Source organism: Uloborus diversus, chromosome 8 (assembly GCF_026930045.1).
Source record: "Uloborus diversus isolate 005 chromosome 8, Udiv.v.3.1, whole genome shotgun sequence".
In the NCBI taxonomy this organism is placed as follows: domain Eukaryota; kingdom Metazoa; phylum Arthropoda; class Arachnida; order Araneae; family Uloboridae; genus Uloborus; species Uloborus diversus.
Genome location: NC_072738.1, coordinates 116718124 through 116737564, shown reverse-complemented (window position 1 = coordinate 116737564; position 19441 = coordinate 116718124). Strand labels below are relative to the sequence as shown.

General features: G+C 33.8%; 1 protein-coding gene across 1 annotated transcript in view; it reads left to right on the top strand.

Moving 5' to 3' along the window:
• The window catches only part of LOC129227394 (eyes absent homolog 1-like), a 155123-nt gene that overhangs the window by 99846 nt on the left and 35836 nt on the right, over positions 1-19441 (top strand). The window contains exons 10-12 of the mRNA XM_054861945.1: positions 1255-1438; positions 6188-6268; positions 6718-6872. Of these exons, the coding sequence (XP_054717920.1) occupies positions 1255-1438; positions 6188-6268; positions 6718-6872 (420 nt within the window). The remainder of the gene's footprint in view (positions 1-1254; positions 1439-6187; positions 6269-6717; positions 6873-19441) is intronic.

The window sequence follows — 19441 nt, the reverse complement described above, 5'->3', positions numbered from 1 at the left end:
CTTCTTTCTGAATATATCTTTAAAAAAGTGGCTCTGGTAAACATTATTATCAATTTCTCATTGCAGTTGATTCCATGTAGTATTAAGAGCATGCATTTTAATGAAACTATAGATTTTATTTGTGTTTAAAAACCCCTTGAAATAAACATTAAATTTCTTCCCCTATCATAGAATGCAGAAATTAAAGTTTCTGACGATTTTCTATTTTTATTCACTTTATATTTTACAACAAGCAAGGAATTTTTTTTCCGAAATTAAAACTCTCCAATTTAATTAAATTACCGTATTTTGCTCTTTTTTATTTCTTACGTTAAGTAGAAATTAAGTTCATCATGCTAATTTAATAAAATAACTTTCTACAGTCTAGTGGTCCTCATTGTGGTCTCCTACATAGCAATGAGAATTGAATTAAAAATTTGATATGAATCATTAAGTGTTGCATATTATTAAATAAATAAAAATTATATTACAAAATAAAAGTTGCAAGCAACTTCCAGAGAATAGAGATGTTGTCTCCTCTGATCTTTGAAGCATGATATTTTTTAGACATTCGGAATTCACTAAAATGTTATAAGTTTAGTAAAATTAAAATTAAAATAAATTAGAATTAACCAATTTTTTATAAATTAAGTAAATAATCAAAACATATCACAAGTCATTAAAAAATACTGGATGTGAATGTGAGCTTTATTAGCATGAATTGAGCATCTTATTGACATAGGACAAAGTATTTCTCATTACTTTTTATATAGGCTCCTTTTTTATTTCGAGAATTTGAAGTGTTTGAAAAAGTAATCGCTTCGTTTGATCATCGCAAAAGATGATGATGATAAATTGTGTGCAAATAAATTTGCTTCTGCATTAAATGTGCATTTTTTTTTTTTTTTTTTTTGCAAATTACAAGCACAAAGAAAGTTAGACGCACTTTGAGCAAGATGGTGAATTATTAAATTAATATGCAGTTAGATTATTTATGCTATTAAAATTTGTATTAGGTACAATTAAATCAAAATGTTGGTGAAAAAATGGGATCTACTCTCCTCATCACCTAGTTACATCTCATGCACTATTCTTCCACTGACATGAACCACCTGCGGGTCAAATTAGAACCTTGGAGGGTCCATATGTACCACTCTGAGAACCACTGGTTTATATTAAAGAAAATGTAACATATTTTTTTCAAATAAATATTTTCGGGCATGGGAATAGCATTACAGATGTTTTTATTATTTTTATTTTTCTAATTTAAAGCAGGGTGTTGACTACAGTTCATATGGTGGCTACAGTCAAAGTGGATACTCTTACTATGCCACTCAAGGTTACAACAGCTACATGCCTTCAACGAACAGTGCGTCGCCGTTGGCGCTATCTGCTTCAGCCAATGTTCCAACAACAGCAACTTACCAACTGTCACAACTTCCACCTTGTTCTACAACAGGTGAGAAATCAGTTCTTCAAATCAATTTCATTTTTAAAAATCTGACTTAACCTATTTAATTCGTTTTTCAAAATAAATTTCGCACAAGTGTTTCGAAAATGCATCAATGGATAAAGAAGTGAGTTTCTGGGATGTAAGTAATCCAAGTATAGTTTGCTGACTCACTTTTATAAGTTCACATCATTAAATTATATAAGGTAACATGGAAGATTTTTATCAATGTGTAAAGCTGTAAGTTTTTGGAATATAAGTTATCCGAGTGAAGCTTACTGATACACATTTCTGAAGCTCATATCTTTAGATAGGGTTAACAAGGAAGCTTTTTATCAATGTGTAAATGTGTAAGTTTTTAGGATGTAAGTTATCCGAGTGAAGCTCACTGATGCACATTTCTAAAGCTCATATCTTTAGATAAGGTAACAAGGAACATTTCTTTCGTGCTTAAATTTGTCAGCTTCAGGGATGTAAGTCATCTGAGTGAAGCTTACTGATATTCTTCCCTAACGCTCATATCTTTATGCAAGGTACCTTTTTTTCATGCATAAAAGTGTGAGCTTCATGGGTATAAGTCATCCGAGTGAAGTTCACTGCTGTTAACCTCTAAAGCTCGCCTCTTTGTACAAGGTGGCAAAGAACCTTTTCACAAATACATAAAAAAGTGAACTTCAGGTATGTAAGTTATCCGAGTGAAGCTTACTGATGTTCAACCCTGAAGCTCATATCTTTATACAAGGTAACAAGGAGCACTTTTTTCATGCGTAAAGATGTGAGCTTCAGAGGAAAAAGTCATCCGAGTGAAGCTTACCGGTATTCATCCCTAAAGTTCAGCTCTTTGTACTAGGCAACAAGAAACGTTTTTACAAATACGTAAAGATATGAACTTCATGGATTTAACATGTAAGTCATCTGAGTGAAACTTATCCATCTAAAACTTTGTACAAAGTTACAAGGAACCTCTTTATAATAGCGTAAAAATGTGAGCTTCAGGAATGTAAGTCAGCCGAAACTCACATTTTGTACATTGATAAAGGAGGACACATTTTGCTTACCAAGATTGCGTCTGAACTTTATTTTGCGTGTTTAAACAATATAATTGTTTTATCCACACACACATTTCTCACAAAGGTATTTCATTTTTGTAACAGAATATGTTTGAAAAATATATTCTGTTATAGAGGAAACATTACGAAATGATATTTATGAATCGATTTTATATTCCGCATGTTTCAGAAACAAACAAATAACTTAAATATTAACTTAATTTGTACGAGATTATAGTACAAGATAAATATAATCATTGTATGAGATAAATCACTTTAATTTTCTTTGTACAAAGTTACAAGGAACCTCTTTACAACAGCGTAAAAATGTGAGCTTCAGGAATGTAAGTTATCCGAATCTCATATTTTATACATTGATAAAGGGGGACATGTTTTGCGTACCAAGATTGCGTATGCACTTTATTTTGCGTGTTTAACCAATATAACATTGTTCTATCTACTAACAATTTTTTTCCAAAGGTATTTAATTTTTGCAACAGAATATGTTTGAAAAATATATTCTGTTATAAAGGAAACATTACTAAATGATATTTATGAATCGATTTTTCATTCTGCATGTTTCAGAAACAAACAAATAACTTAAATATTAACTTAATTTGTACGAGATTATAATAGTATAAGATAAATATAATCATTGTATGAGATAAATCACTTTAATTTACTTTGTACAAAGTTACATGGAACCTCTTTACAACAGCGTAAAAATGTAAGCTTCAGGAATGTCAGTCAGCCAGCTCACATTTTGTACATTGATAAAGGGGGAGACGTTTTGCGTACCAAGATTGCTCATGCAATCCGTTTTCCTGTTTCTAAAAGTCTGTTTTCCTGTTTTAAACAAAATGCATTCCATTATTTTTCCTAATTGTGAAATTTCATTTAAAATTCTATGAGGGGAGACCTACGACTTCTCCAGACTGAAGTGACACATCAAAACAACCGACCATCTAAATCAATGAGACACCTCAATGCATTTGGAACTGATCCCAGACGCAACGCTGCTCTAACTTCTAATTCAATTTGTTAAACCATTGTTTAGCATTGTAACAATGTAGTTCAAGTAATCAAATTCCATTTTAAGCATTATGTTGTTAATGAGTGCAGTTATTTGTAGACACTTAACTGTCCGTGAATAATGGAAGGAGAAAAAAAAAGGAGTCGGAACGCTACCTTGATGTTTGGTGTAGCTGATGGGTATTTCTTAGACATAAATTAAATTGACTAATAAATTTCGAAGTACAAATCTGGAAAATTTAAAGAAATGATCTAGGATTTGATGATTGCACTTTTATTTTTAAGAGTTTCGAAATTTCAAGTAAAATCATTTTAAAGTCTGTTTTTTAACACAAATAATGGCTTGAGAGGAAAAGAAATAATTTTAAATTATCCTGTGAACAAAAAATTATTTCAGAAGAATCTATTTAAAGAGTTCCACGTGTGTTCCCTCTAAAGCCAAAATTAACCAATAAATGCAAAGACGCATATTTAAACTAAAAAATATAAGGACGTTTTAAACAAACTAAACGCCATATATTTTTTTTACCTTGTAATTAAAACAATTTTAATTCTTTGGTAAAAGGGGAGGGATGCAGCAACTCTGTCCCAAAACAAATTAACTGAATTTGAGATTTTTCAAGCAAACTGCAGTGACTAAGACGCAAAAGACATGGAAGACAGTTGAAACTTGAGGATGAAATCGCTCAAAAAACATCAACGTTTGGACGTAATCGTTTTGAATAACAACATTATATATATGGACTAACATATTAGTCCAATTATGGACTAACATATTAGTCCAATTATGGACTAACATATTAGTCCTAACATAAGTCCTAACATATTAGTCCAAATGAAACATTATTTATTTTTTAAAGTTGACTTTTTCGAACATTTATAAAAACGATTTCAATCAATGGCATATCGAGAAATTTCATGGAGGGGGTCATAATTTATTGTTACACGTTCGGTGCCAACTTCAAATTTTCTCTAAATGACGACACAGTTCTTGAGAAAAGCACAGGAGATTTATTTACAGCTATGTACAGGAAATGTAGTTACATCTGCTAAATCAACCATAGAAATTAGGCAAATAATCAATTAACACCATAAACTCAACGGTTACACACGTATTTACATCCAAATACGCGAAAACACAACGCAAAGGCTAATACACACAATAACGGAGCTAACGGCTCAGACAGTTTAAAAAGCAAAACTAACTCTCCCATTCAAATGCCACATGGCTTTTATACGGGTTTGGGAAGTTCCACAAAATTCGAAATGCTTTTCGATGTTTTCTTTTTGTTCCATTCACAAATCTTATCTTTCCGAAATGGAAGGACCATATACTTCATTCGAATGTAAGGAGGTTGTATAATATTTAGATAGATAGATATAAATTCATAGATAGATAGATAGATAGGTAGATATAGATATAAATATAGAAATGGTTGGTAGAGTGGGTAGTATAGGTAAAGCGAGAGACCCATAGAAATTGTTCTTTTCTGAAAAAACATCTTTTGATTGGCGTTGTACTGTTATAAATTTTGTTTCATCAAAGGAGGGATTTTACCCCCCCTCCCTTCTCTGTTCTCTATCGCCACTTTCTCTAAGCCACTGATTTCAATAAAAATGCTCTCTAAATACTCTTTATTGTTGCCTCATTACTTCTAGACCCACGAATCCGAGAACCATTTGAATCAAACGAGATTCTTTCAACGAATTCTTCAGCCAAGAGCTTTATGCCTTCAATTCCTTAGTAAAACGCCTGTCCTAAAACAAAACTCGCAATGAATCTGTCAGCAGAGACATACAGCCACGCTGAAAGCGGGGCTCGACAATGAAGTCGTTGAGAAAGCCGAAGCGTCAGGCCAGGATGGTCTCCAACGAAAACAGCTCGCCAGTCACTTGCAGTTATTCACGAGTTGACGCTGACTGATGAAGTGCAAAAAAGGTGCTAAAAGCGCCCCTCATAAGCGCAATAAATAGAGAAATAGCATTTTATATTCACGAAGGACGTTTCTCTGTGAGAGGTGAACACGTTGTGTGGCGTGTTAATGTGAAAAGTGGTAGTAACGACGGAACCTCTTACTACCTGAGCCAAGAATTTCAGAACAGCTTCGACGTTGATGAAGATGAACCAGTCTGTAGCTTCGTGGTCTAAAATCAACAATTTATATTTAGATTTTAGCAGAATTGTTTCGCTTGATAAATCGCCTAAATATTTGATTGCACAAAGCCTAACTTGTCCTCTTTATGATCCATGGTGGTAAATTCCGGTCTCAGAATTCCTTAGCTTAGTGAAATTTTATTAAATTTTAGACCAAGGTATCTTTCAGGGTTTTTTATAATTCGGCAACTTATATTTTAACTTTAGTACATTTTTCAATGTAGCATTTAAGTTTTTCATTTAGACTCACACAAAAAACGTCATCTTCGTTACAATCTGATAAATTATCAAACTTGAATCTTAGTTTCTTCAACTTTTATCTTCTTTTGGTCATTTTAAGTTATTTTAAAAGTGTACCTGGGACTTAACTTTTTCCATCATTTCTGACTTAGATAATATGTTTCTAAATCCAATTATGTTAGTGGATTTTAGAGTTTTCACTAATTTAGTTTTCACTCCTTTATAATGTGAACCGTTTGAAAGTATTCGAACTATGAAATTAAGATAAGTATTTCTTCGCAGATGTTTCTCAATATGTACTTGACAATAACCACTCCACATCACCAGTGAAACTAGAAACAAGCAACGGTGCAACGAAGAAAGGTAACTAAAATAATTTCTGAACTTATAAACTTTATACGAACTGCTGCAACTTAATTGATCAAGATAATTTTTTGTCAAATTAGAAGATCATAATTCATAATCAAGATCATACATTCATAATCTAAAGCTTACATGCATTTTTAACACAGAAAACTTGTATTCCTTATATTTATGAGTTGAGAATCCATTTCTTGAAACTCTGTAAAATCATTGCGCAATTTGATTCCTGATTTTGGTTTTATAAAAACTTAATCGTTGCAAAAGCATTCTTTATGATTCATTACTGCACAAGGACCCAGTCCTTCTGAAGTTATAGGTTATATAATTCTGGGTGCGCTAGTGCTAAGAAACGTTGACTCTTCGGAAGAATTTTTTTGCTATACATCACAAAACAATACTATAAAAGTATTCAAGATTTTCTGAAGTATTTTTCTTCTCCGTTATTTTAGGCGGGAAATCAGGCAAAGGACGAGGTAGAAGACTAAACAATCCAAGTCCGGATCCAGAGAATAACCTAGAAAGGGTGTTCGTCTGGGATTTGGACGAGACCATTATTATATTCCATTCACTTCTAACAGGTTCCTATGCCACTCGCTACGGAAAGGTAAGGATTCAGTTTTGATTCATTTAAAATTACTATTATGTCTTGATTCCATTGCAACTTTAAAAGAAATTTTTAAAAATATATGAAGAAAACTGATGATAGGAATTTTTCAATGGAGTTTGTGTTTTCGTTTCGTCTAAGTACTCTTGAAATTGAAATAAGAATAAAAAAGCGACGTTATTTCCTTACTGTCTGACTTCGAGGCATGTTATGTCTTTTTTTCAATGAAATTTCGTTTCGCATTAATGATCTGTTGTTGTTTCCCTTTTATCAGAAGTTTTCTTTCATTATATTTGAATAAAATGTTTTAAAAGGCTTTCGAATTTCACATTTTCGTTCACAAAACATGCATTGAAAATATGATATTGTGTATATTAGGTTTGTATAGAAAACAATTGCATTTATAGATAAAACATCTAACTCTTTTAATGAAATTGTAATAAACTCAAAACAATAACTTAAAAAGGGAGATGGCTCTGCAATAAAAAATGAACATTTTCATTTTTAGTTAAACTCTCGCCAAGATTCCTCCGATCCACCAAAAAAAAAAAAAAAAAGGAATAATTCGTTGAAAAATACTGTATTGAGATTACTTACGACGAAAGTGGAAAACATAGTGTGAATTTTAATTAAAATTGACCACCTTAAAACGTCTAATATTAAAATTAATATGCATTCGAAACTGTTCCTCTGTAAAATGGTTGATTTTTCACGCTATAATACATTGGTTTGTGTCAGAGTATCTCCCCATAATTCAGAGATTAAATTGATAACAAAGGCCATCGCTTTTTTCCCCAGATTTCTACTGCACGTAAGTTTGAAATTTTCGAAATTAAATTTTAGTTTTAATGCATCAAACCAATTAATATTATTTGGCAACAAAAGAGCGACAAGTACAACGATCTACCGAGTACCAAAATGAGGATATAGGTACATACTAAAAGAAAACTCTCATAGTTATTTTACTATTTTAAAATATTGCACACTACAGAAAAAAAATTCAATTACAGTGGCAATTGAAATAAAAACGGAATTATAACTAGAAGCAATTATAAATATATTGTCTATTTTTGCATTTTAAAAAGTTGAAATACCTACACTTAAATTAGTAGGCATATTAAAAACATCTAAATCGCGACAGTAATTTATATCATTAATAAATAAAATAACCTATTGTGGTCACTAATAAATAAAATAAAGAACAAAGGTTTTTAATTAGAGCCTTGCAGAACACCAGAAGTGCTAGTAAAATGATCCGAAATAGCACTGTTAAAATAAACATACAACATGTGACAACTTGAATAAGAAAAAAAAATAGCAAGATTAATGTGAAAGCCAATGTAATTCAACTTTTGAATGATTCGAACTTCGCATCAATTCAATTTAAGATACTTCTTTTGTCCCTTTCACCCACTTTGCTCTTTTTGTACCGTTTTCCGTGTTAACAGTTTTACAGATAAAAGGTTAGACTTCATAAAAAAAGCTGCAGTATTAATTTTTTTTTTTTGTTCACCCCTTTGCTTCTCGTTGTTTCACTTATAATGTTAGTAGTTTTTCAGAAAATATCTTGGGGTTTTTCTGTTGGCGCTAGTATAAACAAGATTTTGATTGCGCATGCCTTTGCTTACACTGTAAAAACGATTCAGAAACGTTCCTGGAAAATAATAGGCAGCTGATGTGCCCAATTTCAACCAGTAACATATCTTACAAAAACCGGGAACGTTTTCTGATAAAAGTCAGTAACCTTTCTGAAATATTAAGAAATCTCCCCTATTAAAACCAGTCGTGAACTATCTAGAAAAATTAAATAGGTTTAATTTATTTGATTAGAACCTTCTTGATTTACCAAGAAAGTTCCAGAAATATTAGAGCAACCACGGCCAAGCTACGCGAAAATTGCAAGCAAGAACCAAGTATATTTCTTGCCTGCAATTCCTGCCTCGCAAAGCTGTAGCTATACAGTGACTTATTTGCTCCCATTGGCAGCTTAGTCAATCTGGAAGGGCCATGAACAATCTAAAGCTGATACATTTAATAAACACGCTCCGTCAATATTTAAACTGGTAGCAAAAAATATTTTTCACACCAGTGCAAGGTCTGCATTCGTGCATCTTTTAGGAATTCAGGAAATTTTTTTGCGAAGATACTTGATTTTTTGGGGAAATAGGTGAAAACCTCTGAAATCACGAAACGTTCCACTGAAATAACCAGTAACGTTTCGGAATTTTTTTAGTGTATCGTTGCATCGTTTTGAGTAAAAGTGGTTTTTCAGAAAAAGCGTTGGAATATATTTAAAAATTTTTGAATACTCAGAAAAAAAAAACTCATTAAAAATCCTTTTTTATGCATCGGCTAACGTCACAAGCTTAATCCCAAAATTTGCCATCTTCAACCGATAACGCAGGCATTTTTGATTAAGCGTAAAATAATTAAATCAATATGTAAAAAATAACAATAAAAAGGGATTAACAATAATTGAACATTTTTAATTTAAATTATAAGCGCTTTAAAACATAGGAAAAAATACTGTTTAGCTGCCATATGTACTAAATGGAAAAGAAAGGAAAACAGTAACAGTAAGGTTAAACTAAAATAAATTGAACGAAAAAGAAAAACTTGTTTGAAGCAGCAAAGAAATTAATTTACCAACAACTAAGAGATTTTCCCACCATTACAAAAATAGATTCCAAAGCTATTTATTTGACGTCTCTTAAGTATCGCAACAATCACCAGCGACTATTTTTCAAGCTTCATTCTGAATTGAACGAAAAAAGAATGAAAAATCTTTATTGCCCCATGAAGTTCAATAACGAGCTCGCAAATAAAGACAAAAAAACTCGTGCTAGCAACAAGAAAGGGTGGTGAAAAAAAGTTGTTGCTAAATTTACGGTCGTTCTCGTGGCGTAGATTTACGGGCACCACGGCACAAAGATGTTAGTTGGAAAAACAAAATGTCTCCTTGTTCGTGCGTCGGCTACCGCTTTCTTGTACGTCGTTTCTCAAAATCTTCAAAAAAAAAAAAAAAAAAAAAGGCGCGAGAAATTGCCACTTTACGTAGGAAATATTTCTATCTTCACAAAGGGTTCTTTGTACGTCCAAACTCAGATTTTTTGATTGGGGAAGTAAAATAATTACAGCAATTTCGTAGAATATGAAAAATATACCCTGATCAATTGTTGCACATATTTTCTCGTTTATTAGTTGGGGGAAAAAAAACAGTTCCATTAAATTTTAAGAAGAAAGGGCAACGGATGTGCTCCTTACAAGGGTTGCAAGCTTAAATATTGGTCCCGAGGCAAATTTATCCAAGATTTTGACGAATGAAAACATTATGAAAAAAGAATGGAAGAATAAATTACAATGGCAAATGGAAGTGAAATATCATATCACATAATTTAACTACTCTTAATTATTTTATGCCCAAATGTCTCGTAAATTAGTTTGAAAATAAAGATGCTAAATATGTACATACTAAACATGAACATATCCTTTTGGGGGGGGGGGGGAGGATTCTGTTCCTTCTGAAAAATGTTAGGAGCGAAGTCATGTGACCGCCTCAGAAAAGTTTCAAATCGTTTCCAATACAATTGCAGAAGGCAAGGGCGGATTCAGGGAAGGGTCAAAGGGTCAGCTGACCCCCTGTGACAAAAATTTTAATATAATTTTTATTAAACTTCAAATTTTTAGATAAAAAATAGCAATGGAATCAATGTTAACCTTTTTTTTCTTCTTAGTTCTCTCTGGTATTTCCTTTCAAGGTCATAATTCAGAGGAGTGACTGAGTTCGTTTATTGAGCTATTGCTATTTTGAGAGTTTTGTTAACTTTCAAAGGAACAATCATCTCTAATGAGCTTAAAGCTTTTTCAGACTACTCTCTCATCCAGGGTCGGCTCTAGTAGTTCTGCCGCCCTAGGCGATATTTACAAGTGCCGCCCACCTCCCATTGAATAATAATAATAATAATAATAATATAAAATAGTAATATATGAAAAAAAAAAAAAACAATTGTAAAGTGCTTAAAATTAAAGTGAGTTCCTAGTTAAATTCCCAACTGGGTTTTGCATATCCGAGCTACGGCGCACACTTTAAATTATCTTTTTTAACATTAATTTAGTGCAACTTATGGCATTGCAACATGTATTAATATTTTAAAAAGACTTTTCAATCACGCAATTTACCGCCTCTAAAATTTAATTGAATTTCTTCCAAACTATGTTTTGCGTATCCAAACACACACCAACCAACCACTCTAAATTATTATGATTATTATTTTAGCATTAAAGCAGTGAATTTTTTGACCCTGAAACAGATATTCGTAATTAAAAAAAATATGTTTCAATTTCGAAATTCGCCGCCCCTAAAATCTGCCGCCCTAGACGGCCGCCTGCCCCAAGAGTCGGGCCTGCTTTTATCTCAAATCACATGTATCGAGCGCAGCCTGTTTGCTTAAAGAAATATGACTTTTTGAAGAAAATTTGCGGGAATATAATCCATGGCGCATATTCCGTCATTAAAAAATTTAGAAGAGGAGTGTAATTTGAAAGAGTTTTGATATCATCCTGGGGGGGGGGGGGGTAGGCTTCGTATTATATGAGGGGTACCATGGGGGGAAGGGGAACCCCTGCTTAATTGATACCACTTTATGTTGGTGGTATAACGCTGGCCACTGAAAACAATCTCTGGATCCGCCCCTACAGAAGAGTGATGAATTATGTTTAATGAAATAACAAATAAATAAATGGTTAAATGTGACAAATATTTCTCATTTGATAAGTAGTCAGCTTCATATTGAATTTAAGAGTGAAAATTATTTTCAAAAATTATTACCCTGTTTGAGTGCGATACTGTGAACAGCTTTTTCCCCATCTCATTGTGGTTTCTTGATTTTTTCCTTAAACGGTCTAAATTTGAATATTCTGCAACCAATGCAAGCTAAGATGTACAATGTACGTCTTGACGCATTCTGTTATGTAAAAGAGGCTTTTTGAAATACTGTTCTACATCTCTCACAGGAAGCACTTAAATTACACTTCTTTACCATGATTTTTTTCAATGTAAAAGCTAGAGGTTTGAATTCTTAGGGAAAGCGTAATACCGTAAACGAGGGCTACTTTGGCCCTAAGGTCCTTTTTTGGCCCAAATTGAAAAAAAAAAAAAAAAAAAAAAAAAATACAACGTTTTCTGTAAACCTTGAGGAAGCAGTTCTGAAACTTATTTTGACAGAATCCGTTAGAGAGCACCCTCAAGGACTCAGTAATGTGTGAAGCACTTTTATAGTTCTAAACAAGGGTGCAATAGTACGAATTTTGTGTTCCTTGTGCTAACATATGTTTATATAACCTCTCAGACTTTTACATGTAGAAATAGTCCTATAACAGCTAAAAGTTTGATAACCTCTCAGACTTTTACATGTACACTGTAAAAAAAATCCGAAACGTTACTGGTTATTTCCGTGGAACGTCTCGGGATTTCACACGTTTTCACCTATTTCCCCGTAAAAACAAGTATCTTCAGAAAAAAGTGTCCTGAATCGCTACAAGTTGCACGCGAGCAGACTTTTCACTGTTGTGGAAAATATTTTTAGCAACCAGTTTAAAGATTGAATGAGCGTGTTTAAGGTTGACTAAGCTCTTAATGATGACCGAAAAAGTCAATTGATGGCTACAGTTTTGCAAGGTAGGAACTGCAGGTAAGAGATATGGCTGGTTCCTTCTTGCACAGCTTTGGCCGCGGTCGCTCTGATTTTTATGGAGCCTTCTTGGTAAATGTGTAAGGTTCTAATCACTAACACTAAACCTACTTAATTTTGCGAGAAGGTTCTAGAGATATGACTGACTTGAACAGGGGAGATTTCGCATTTATTCAGAAAGTTTCAAGGTTAATTTCAGAAAGGTTACTGACTTTTAGCGGAAAACGCTCCTGATTTTTCCCAGATATTTTACTGGAAGAAATTGGGCACATCAGCTGCCTATTATTTTCCAGGAACGTTTCTGAATCGTTTTTACAGTGTAGAAGTAGTCCTATAACAGCTAAAAGTTTAAGTAGTAACTATTTACGATTACACTATTCGGTACTTTATGCAGTGGCATAGTTGTACTTCACATTTCTGTTAAGGTTTTTATTTAAAAAAAATTACAATAACGACATATCTCCTAGCCTAAAAATAACGACCTACTTTGGCCTAGCATGAAAACTTGAAAAAATCCGCCACAGATATTTTGAAAAGAGAAGAAAATCTAAAACTAAAACTCCAAACAGGAAAAACACAAGAAAAAACAGGAATTTTCAGCAACGGATTAAGAGGGCGATTATAGACTCAAATCATCAGGGCTCAGTTACATGGTTTTTATTATAGATGATGAAGAGGAACTAAAAGTTGCTGTGGAGGTTTAGAAAACGCTGATCCAGTTCCATCTACTTCTTACACATTTTTTTAAATGTTAAATTTGTTGGAAAGTTTACGAAATTTTGTTATTGTGGAATGGAATGAGATCGGGTTTCCAGGGATAACTGTTCATATGTGAGAGAAGAAGGAGTTAATGTTCAAAGCATGGAACGTACACCGTAAAAACGATTCAGGAACGTTCCTGGAAAATAATGGGCAGCTGATGTGCCCAATTTCTGCCAGTAAGATACCTTACAAAAGCCAGGAATGTTTTCCACTAAAATTTAGAAATCTTCCCGTTTAAAGCCAATCGTGTTTCTGGAACTTTAGAGTAAACTTAGGTTGGTATATAAAATAGCTTGGCAACCTTCCTGATTTATTAAGGTAGCTCCATAAGCAGTAATGCAAACATGAGCAATGTTACGCTAGAATTGCAAGCAAGTATCGGGAATTTTACTCGCCTGCAATTCTTCAAGGCTACATGGTCAATACACTGATTTGCGCCCTTTGGACGCCTTATTAGACTGCACGAACCGCAATCAAGCTGAAGCCGATGCACTTTATAAATGCGCTCAGTTAATCTTTAAACTGGGAGCTGAAAATATTTTTCACAACATTGAAAAGTCTTCAGTCGTGGAACTTGTATCAATTCAGGAAACTTTTTGACAATGACACTTGATTTTTCCAGGAAGTGGATAAAAACCATTGAAGTCCCGAAACGTTACATGGAAATACTCATTAACGTTTCGGAATTTTTTTTACAGTGTGCGAATGACTTTAAACAGGAAACTTCCAGCATAGTTTCAGGAAGGTTACTGAAGTCTAGAGGAAGTTTTGTAAGATATGTTACTGGAAGAAATTGGACACATCAGCTGCCTATTATTTTCCAAGATCGTTTCTGAATCGTTTTTAGTGTTCGACTCCTAACTCCGATTCCTTCACCCAAAAATCAGTTCGATTCCGACTGTTAATATCCAACCCCGCATCCCTGAAATGAACGAAGTTACGAATCTTGTAGCAATTCAGAAAACTTTTTGACAATGATACTTGATTTTTCCAGGAAGTGGATAAAAACTATTGAAATCCCGAAACGATACGCGGAAATACTCAGTAACGTTTCGGATTGTTTTTACAGTGTACCAAACAGTTTTGGAAATGACCGAAGATTCAAGATCACCTGTTTCACGAATCGTGTTATCTTAACAAAATTATTCAATCTCCGAAACTGTTGAAAAGATGAGTTCTCCGTGTCGGTAATGTCTGAGACAAGGATTATACTGTAAAAAAAAAATGTGTAACCTTACTCCGTAATTACGGTGGCAGCATTTTGCACTTTGTGTAACCTTATTCCGGCGCCTAGCTTCCTCCATAGCAATGGAGAAACTTAACTGATAAAACTGGTGTAACGTATGAGAGTTACACCAGTTTTATCAGTTAAGTTACTCCATTGCTATGGAGGAAGCTAAGCTGCCACCGCTTTTACGTAGTAAGGTTACACATCTTTTTGACATTGTAGGTATGAACACATTTTTTAAAAATTTTAAATTGCCTTAAGACAAAAATTTGCGACTCAAACTTGGCAGCAAAAAAAAAAAAAAAAACTTTAAAATCAAGTTTTTCCTGTAAACACATGGCTTTCTTTGGCTCTAGGTAGTTCTACAATCATTTTAAATAGGGTAAACCACGTTGGGCGAAAGTAACCCAAACGTATGGGTAACATTGGCCCATATAAAAAACAATTAAAAAGGGTAATAATATTTTGAAACAAAGTAATCAGCACTTAAAAATTAAATTAAGAGAACTCTAGATGTGTAAAACAGGTTTCTACAGCTTGGAAGTCTGAATAGTTACAAAATTATTGAGAATACGATGAGAAAAGTTACAAAATGTGGGTCAAAGTAGTTCGCGTTTACGATGCGTCAGTTTTGTAGAAAAACCACATTTAATGCTTCAGTTCCTACTACACTGCTTGATATAGGCTATCTTGCTGCTTTTAATCGAAAAAAGGAGAAGTTCGATCAAACAACTGATAAACATAACTACAATGTAAAAAAATTCCGAAACGTTACTGGTTATTTCCGTGGAACGTTTCGGGATTCCAAAGGTTTTCCCCTATTTCCCCGCAAAATCAAGTATCTTCGCAAAAACGTTTCCTGAATTGCTAAAAGATGCTCGAATGCAGACTTTTCACTGGTGTGAAAAATGTTTTTTGCTACCAGTTTAAAGGTTGACTGGGCATGTTTCTTAAGTGTATCGGCTTCAGTTTCGTTACGGTCTGTCTGAATTGACTAAGCTCCCAATGGGAGCAAAGAAGTCACTGGATAGCTGCAGCTTTGCGAGGCAGGAATTGCAGGCAAGGAATATGTTTGCTTGCAATTGTTCGCGTAGCTTTGCCATGGTTGCGCTAATACTTCTGGAGCTTTCTTGGTAAACCAGGAAGGTTGTAATCAAATACATTAAACCTATTCAATTTTTGTAGAAGGTTCACGACTGGTTTTAACAACGTTTCTGAATCGTTTTTACAGTGTAACTCAAGCTATGTTCATGTTGGATATGGCCTCCTTAACAGCTATGGTCCAAAATCAATCTGTAACGTTTTCCAGTTCCCCAATTTGTTGCTTTCATGCTTTTTGGGTCCCTTCAACCTTGACCAACCATCTCTTCCTCAGTTTTCCTTTATTCACTTGAAAAATCTCTCAAAAATTAAATTATTTTCGATTTTACATAAGTTATTACGCAATTTTCTTTGAGCAGCTTTTGAATTTCTTGGTTGTATTGTTTCCTCCAGGTATCATCCTCTGTGGTCCAAATTTGGACCAAAAGAGTTTTCTCTCCTATGTTAATAATATTATTTCATACTTTTTAGTTTTATGTCCAAGTCTCTGTGTCATAAGTAATTGTAGGATTAATCAGTTATATGTACTAAAAGTTTGGTTTTCTGCGTTAGCTTTAGAATTCATTAGTTTTTGCAAAGTCAGAGAAGAAAAGTCTATTGTTACACTTATTGAACATTTGCTTGATTTCCAAAAGTAAACTCGTGAACAATCCATTGAAACCAAGGCTAACTAGTCTCAGTTTTCGTGACCCAGGGTTATGGGGTGCAAAGGCAGATGTTCCGGTTAGGTGGTCAGACGAAACCGGAACCCCCAGGGTTTAGTTCCCAAGCACGCTTGATGCTCATTTTATCGACTCATTGAAAGGAGGAGAAGCTGTTTCAACAGTGCCGATTTCGGGAATCGAACCTGGATCTGCGGAAGCCACTGGGATTTGCTGTAACAATTAAGCCTACACGCAAATCACTTCTATAGTGCGGCTCTGATTAGTAGAGCTATGACCCTAACCCTGACAATGACATGTACCTGTATTTGGGAATTTCAGTGAAAATGAAACGTTTTAGTTGCGCGGATTTAAGTTGAAATATTGTTTCAAAACTACTTGAAAGTAACCTAACTTAGATCCAACTATTCTTCTCTATTACCCGAAACAGAGGTAAACAATGTCAAAGTCGTTGCTCAACTTATAAGAGCCACACTATACCAGTAGTGTTTGCTTCGATATTTCTAATCGAAAACAAAACACAAATTGCTCCTCTCTTCCTTGCTTTCAAGGAGGATTGTGTCAAAAGCGAAGATAACGAACAAGAGGACAAGGACCGAAACCACTCGTTAAACAATGAAAAAATCGCGTCCCTCCTCCTTCTTTTTATAAGGCACTTTTATCCAAATGCGAAAAACGAAAATAAAAAGCAGAAGCGAATGAGCTCCGAAATTAAATCAGGAATTGCAGCGAAGTGATCCTTCAGCGACGGTTTGACTTCTAATAAGGGGTTATGGGTGGGATGGAAGGGGAGCAGTAAAAGAGGGATGAACCCAAATGCATTGCCGCTTTTAACGAATCATAATTGAAAGGTTCTAAGCGCTGTGTTTATTACGCGCCATCCGAGGCACTTCCTCCCTCTCCTCGCCCCCGCGCCGGGGGTGGTCTATTAGCTGCATTATCGGAAGTTGTCTGTCTCTAGTAGCATCGGAAACGACTGCATATTAAGATTTGTAATAACACAATAATCTTAAGTAGAACTACAGTTATCGGAATCAATTGGGACATGACCCCATTCGGATAATCAAAAATCCGATAATTGAATTTTTTTCCAAACAAGGTTAATTGTAACGAACTACTGTATAGATGTTTATAATAAGAGAAAAAAAAACTATTCTAGAAGAAAAGAAAAAAGCTTTTATTTAATTAAATAAAAATTAAACTTTTTACATGTTTGTCACACTTACAAGTCGAGGATAATAGCGTTCATGGACAAAATCATTATTTTGCGAAAAGCAGCACCGTTTCTGCCCTAATTTCTTTTTCTCCTTAAATTCTAAAAGCAATTCGAATAATCAGCGATCCGGATAGTTGGAGTTCAACTGTACTTAAAAAATTGCTCTTAATTATTATTATTGAGGCTTTCCTACATTTCTTCTATTCTCCTATTTTACTACAGTGGAGCAGAGATGGGTCAAGAAACTTTTTTGGAGGAAGCACCGGGGAGTAAAGCGATCCTCCCTCGTAAATTTATCATAGAAAAGTTTTCAAGATTCCTCTAAACCAATTTTAAAATACAGAAGAGTTATATACTGATGCACTTCTCAGGAGAACGTATAATATAAATTTTAAAATTTTTAGCCATTTAAATAATAAACCCTATGCATAACTTCACTAAAAGAGATTATCTATAGGTTTAGGGGTCTATAAAGAGTTATATATAACAACAGTTAAGATCTTCATAACGATTACAACAAGGGGTTAAAATTTCGTATGTATGGCACGTACTGTGTGAAGTTGTACAATCCTCTTGTTGATTCCATTCGAATGTTCCAAAGGCGTAGTTTATTCCTTTTTTGTTGCAAAACATTGTTAATTTTTAAGTCCTTTTTTGTATCAAGTAATTACTTCCAAGGCACCTAATAGCGGATTATGCCTTGATGCTTAGATAATAACTCGAATAATCAATGAATATTTCATGCCGCTCGGCAAATGTTAACAAAAATCTCTCAATACTCTTTATTAGTTTATTGCAAGTAGCTAAGGAAGTTTTACAGTAGCAAAATATTTCAATTTTCAGATTTTAAGGTAAATTATTATGACTTTCCTAAAAAAAATGTTGTTCTACGTTGTTTCCGATTTCTTTTCATTTTTTATAGACTAAGGAAGAAGTTATCAATATTGCTATTCGATAGCTTCCTTGATTGAAATTACTGCTCTATGTACGAATACACACATGTTCTGTTTTCATTTATTAATTTGCACCGAAACTCCGGAAGCTGAGCTCGTTTTCTTCTTTACAGTTGTTTGAAATTTCAAAGAATTCAGGTTTTTTATGCATGAAAATACATGCTCAAAACTACAAGAGGCTCCCTTGCTTTTTGTTAGAAACTAAGACCTGATTTCATTCAGAGGTGGATTCAGACTACTTTTCTATAGGATCACGCTGAAGAATGACCCCCCATGACCCCCCCCTCCTGAATGAAATAAGAGTTTTGAGCACGACAAATTTCCGAAACTGCTCAGGTGTTAATAAAAAGCACAAACCGACCACGAATAAGGCATAAACGTTACAAATTAATTTCACAAGCAATGGAAAGAAGTGGCATTTCAAATATTTATTTTCAAAAATAATTAATGAATTGAAAGACAACTGAAATCGTTTACATTTTATTCATAAAGTGTTTGAACATTATGGAGACGGGTACTATTGTCGACCGTTTAGGGGGTCCATGATCCCCCCCCCTTGAATCCGTCGCTGATTTCATGAATTGTAAATGAATGTAATTTAACAGAAAAGCACATTGTTACAGAGATCTTACGAACATAATGCCTCCGATGGGCCAGACAGTGGTTGGAAAAACTATATTTTTTTGTTTCGAACTACAACTACAACTACTTCAATGCAAATGTAGTTAACTACAACAACTTTTTTTAGATGTAGCAACTACAAACTACTTTTGAAATGCTGTCGCTACTTTGCTACTTTTTAAAAAATAAATAAATAAAAAGCATACACTCACACCGTTTGAGGATAGAACAAAAAAATTCGAAAAGTTACTGAGATTAATAAATTAGCTCATTTGAACTTGGAATACTACTAAGAATAATCTATTCTTTCTTTCCTTCCTTTCAAAACCATTTTTA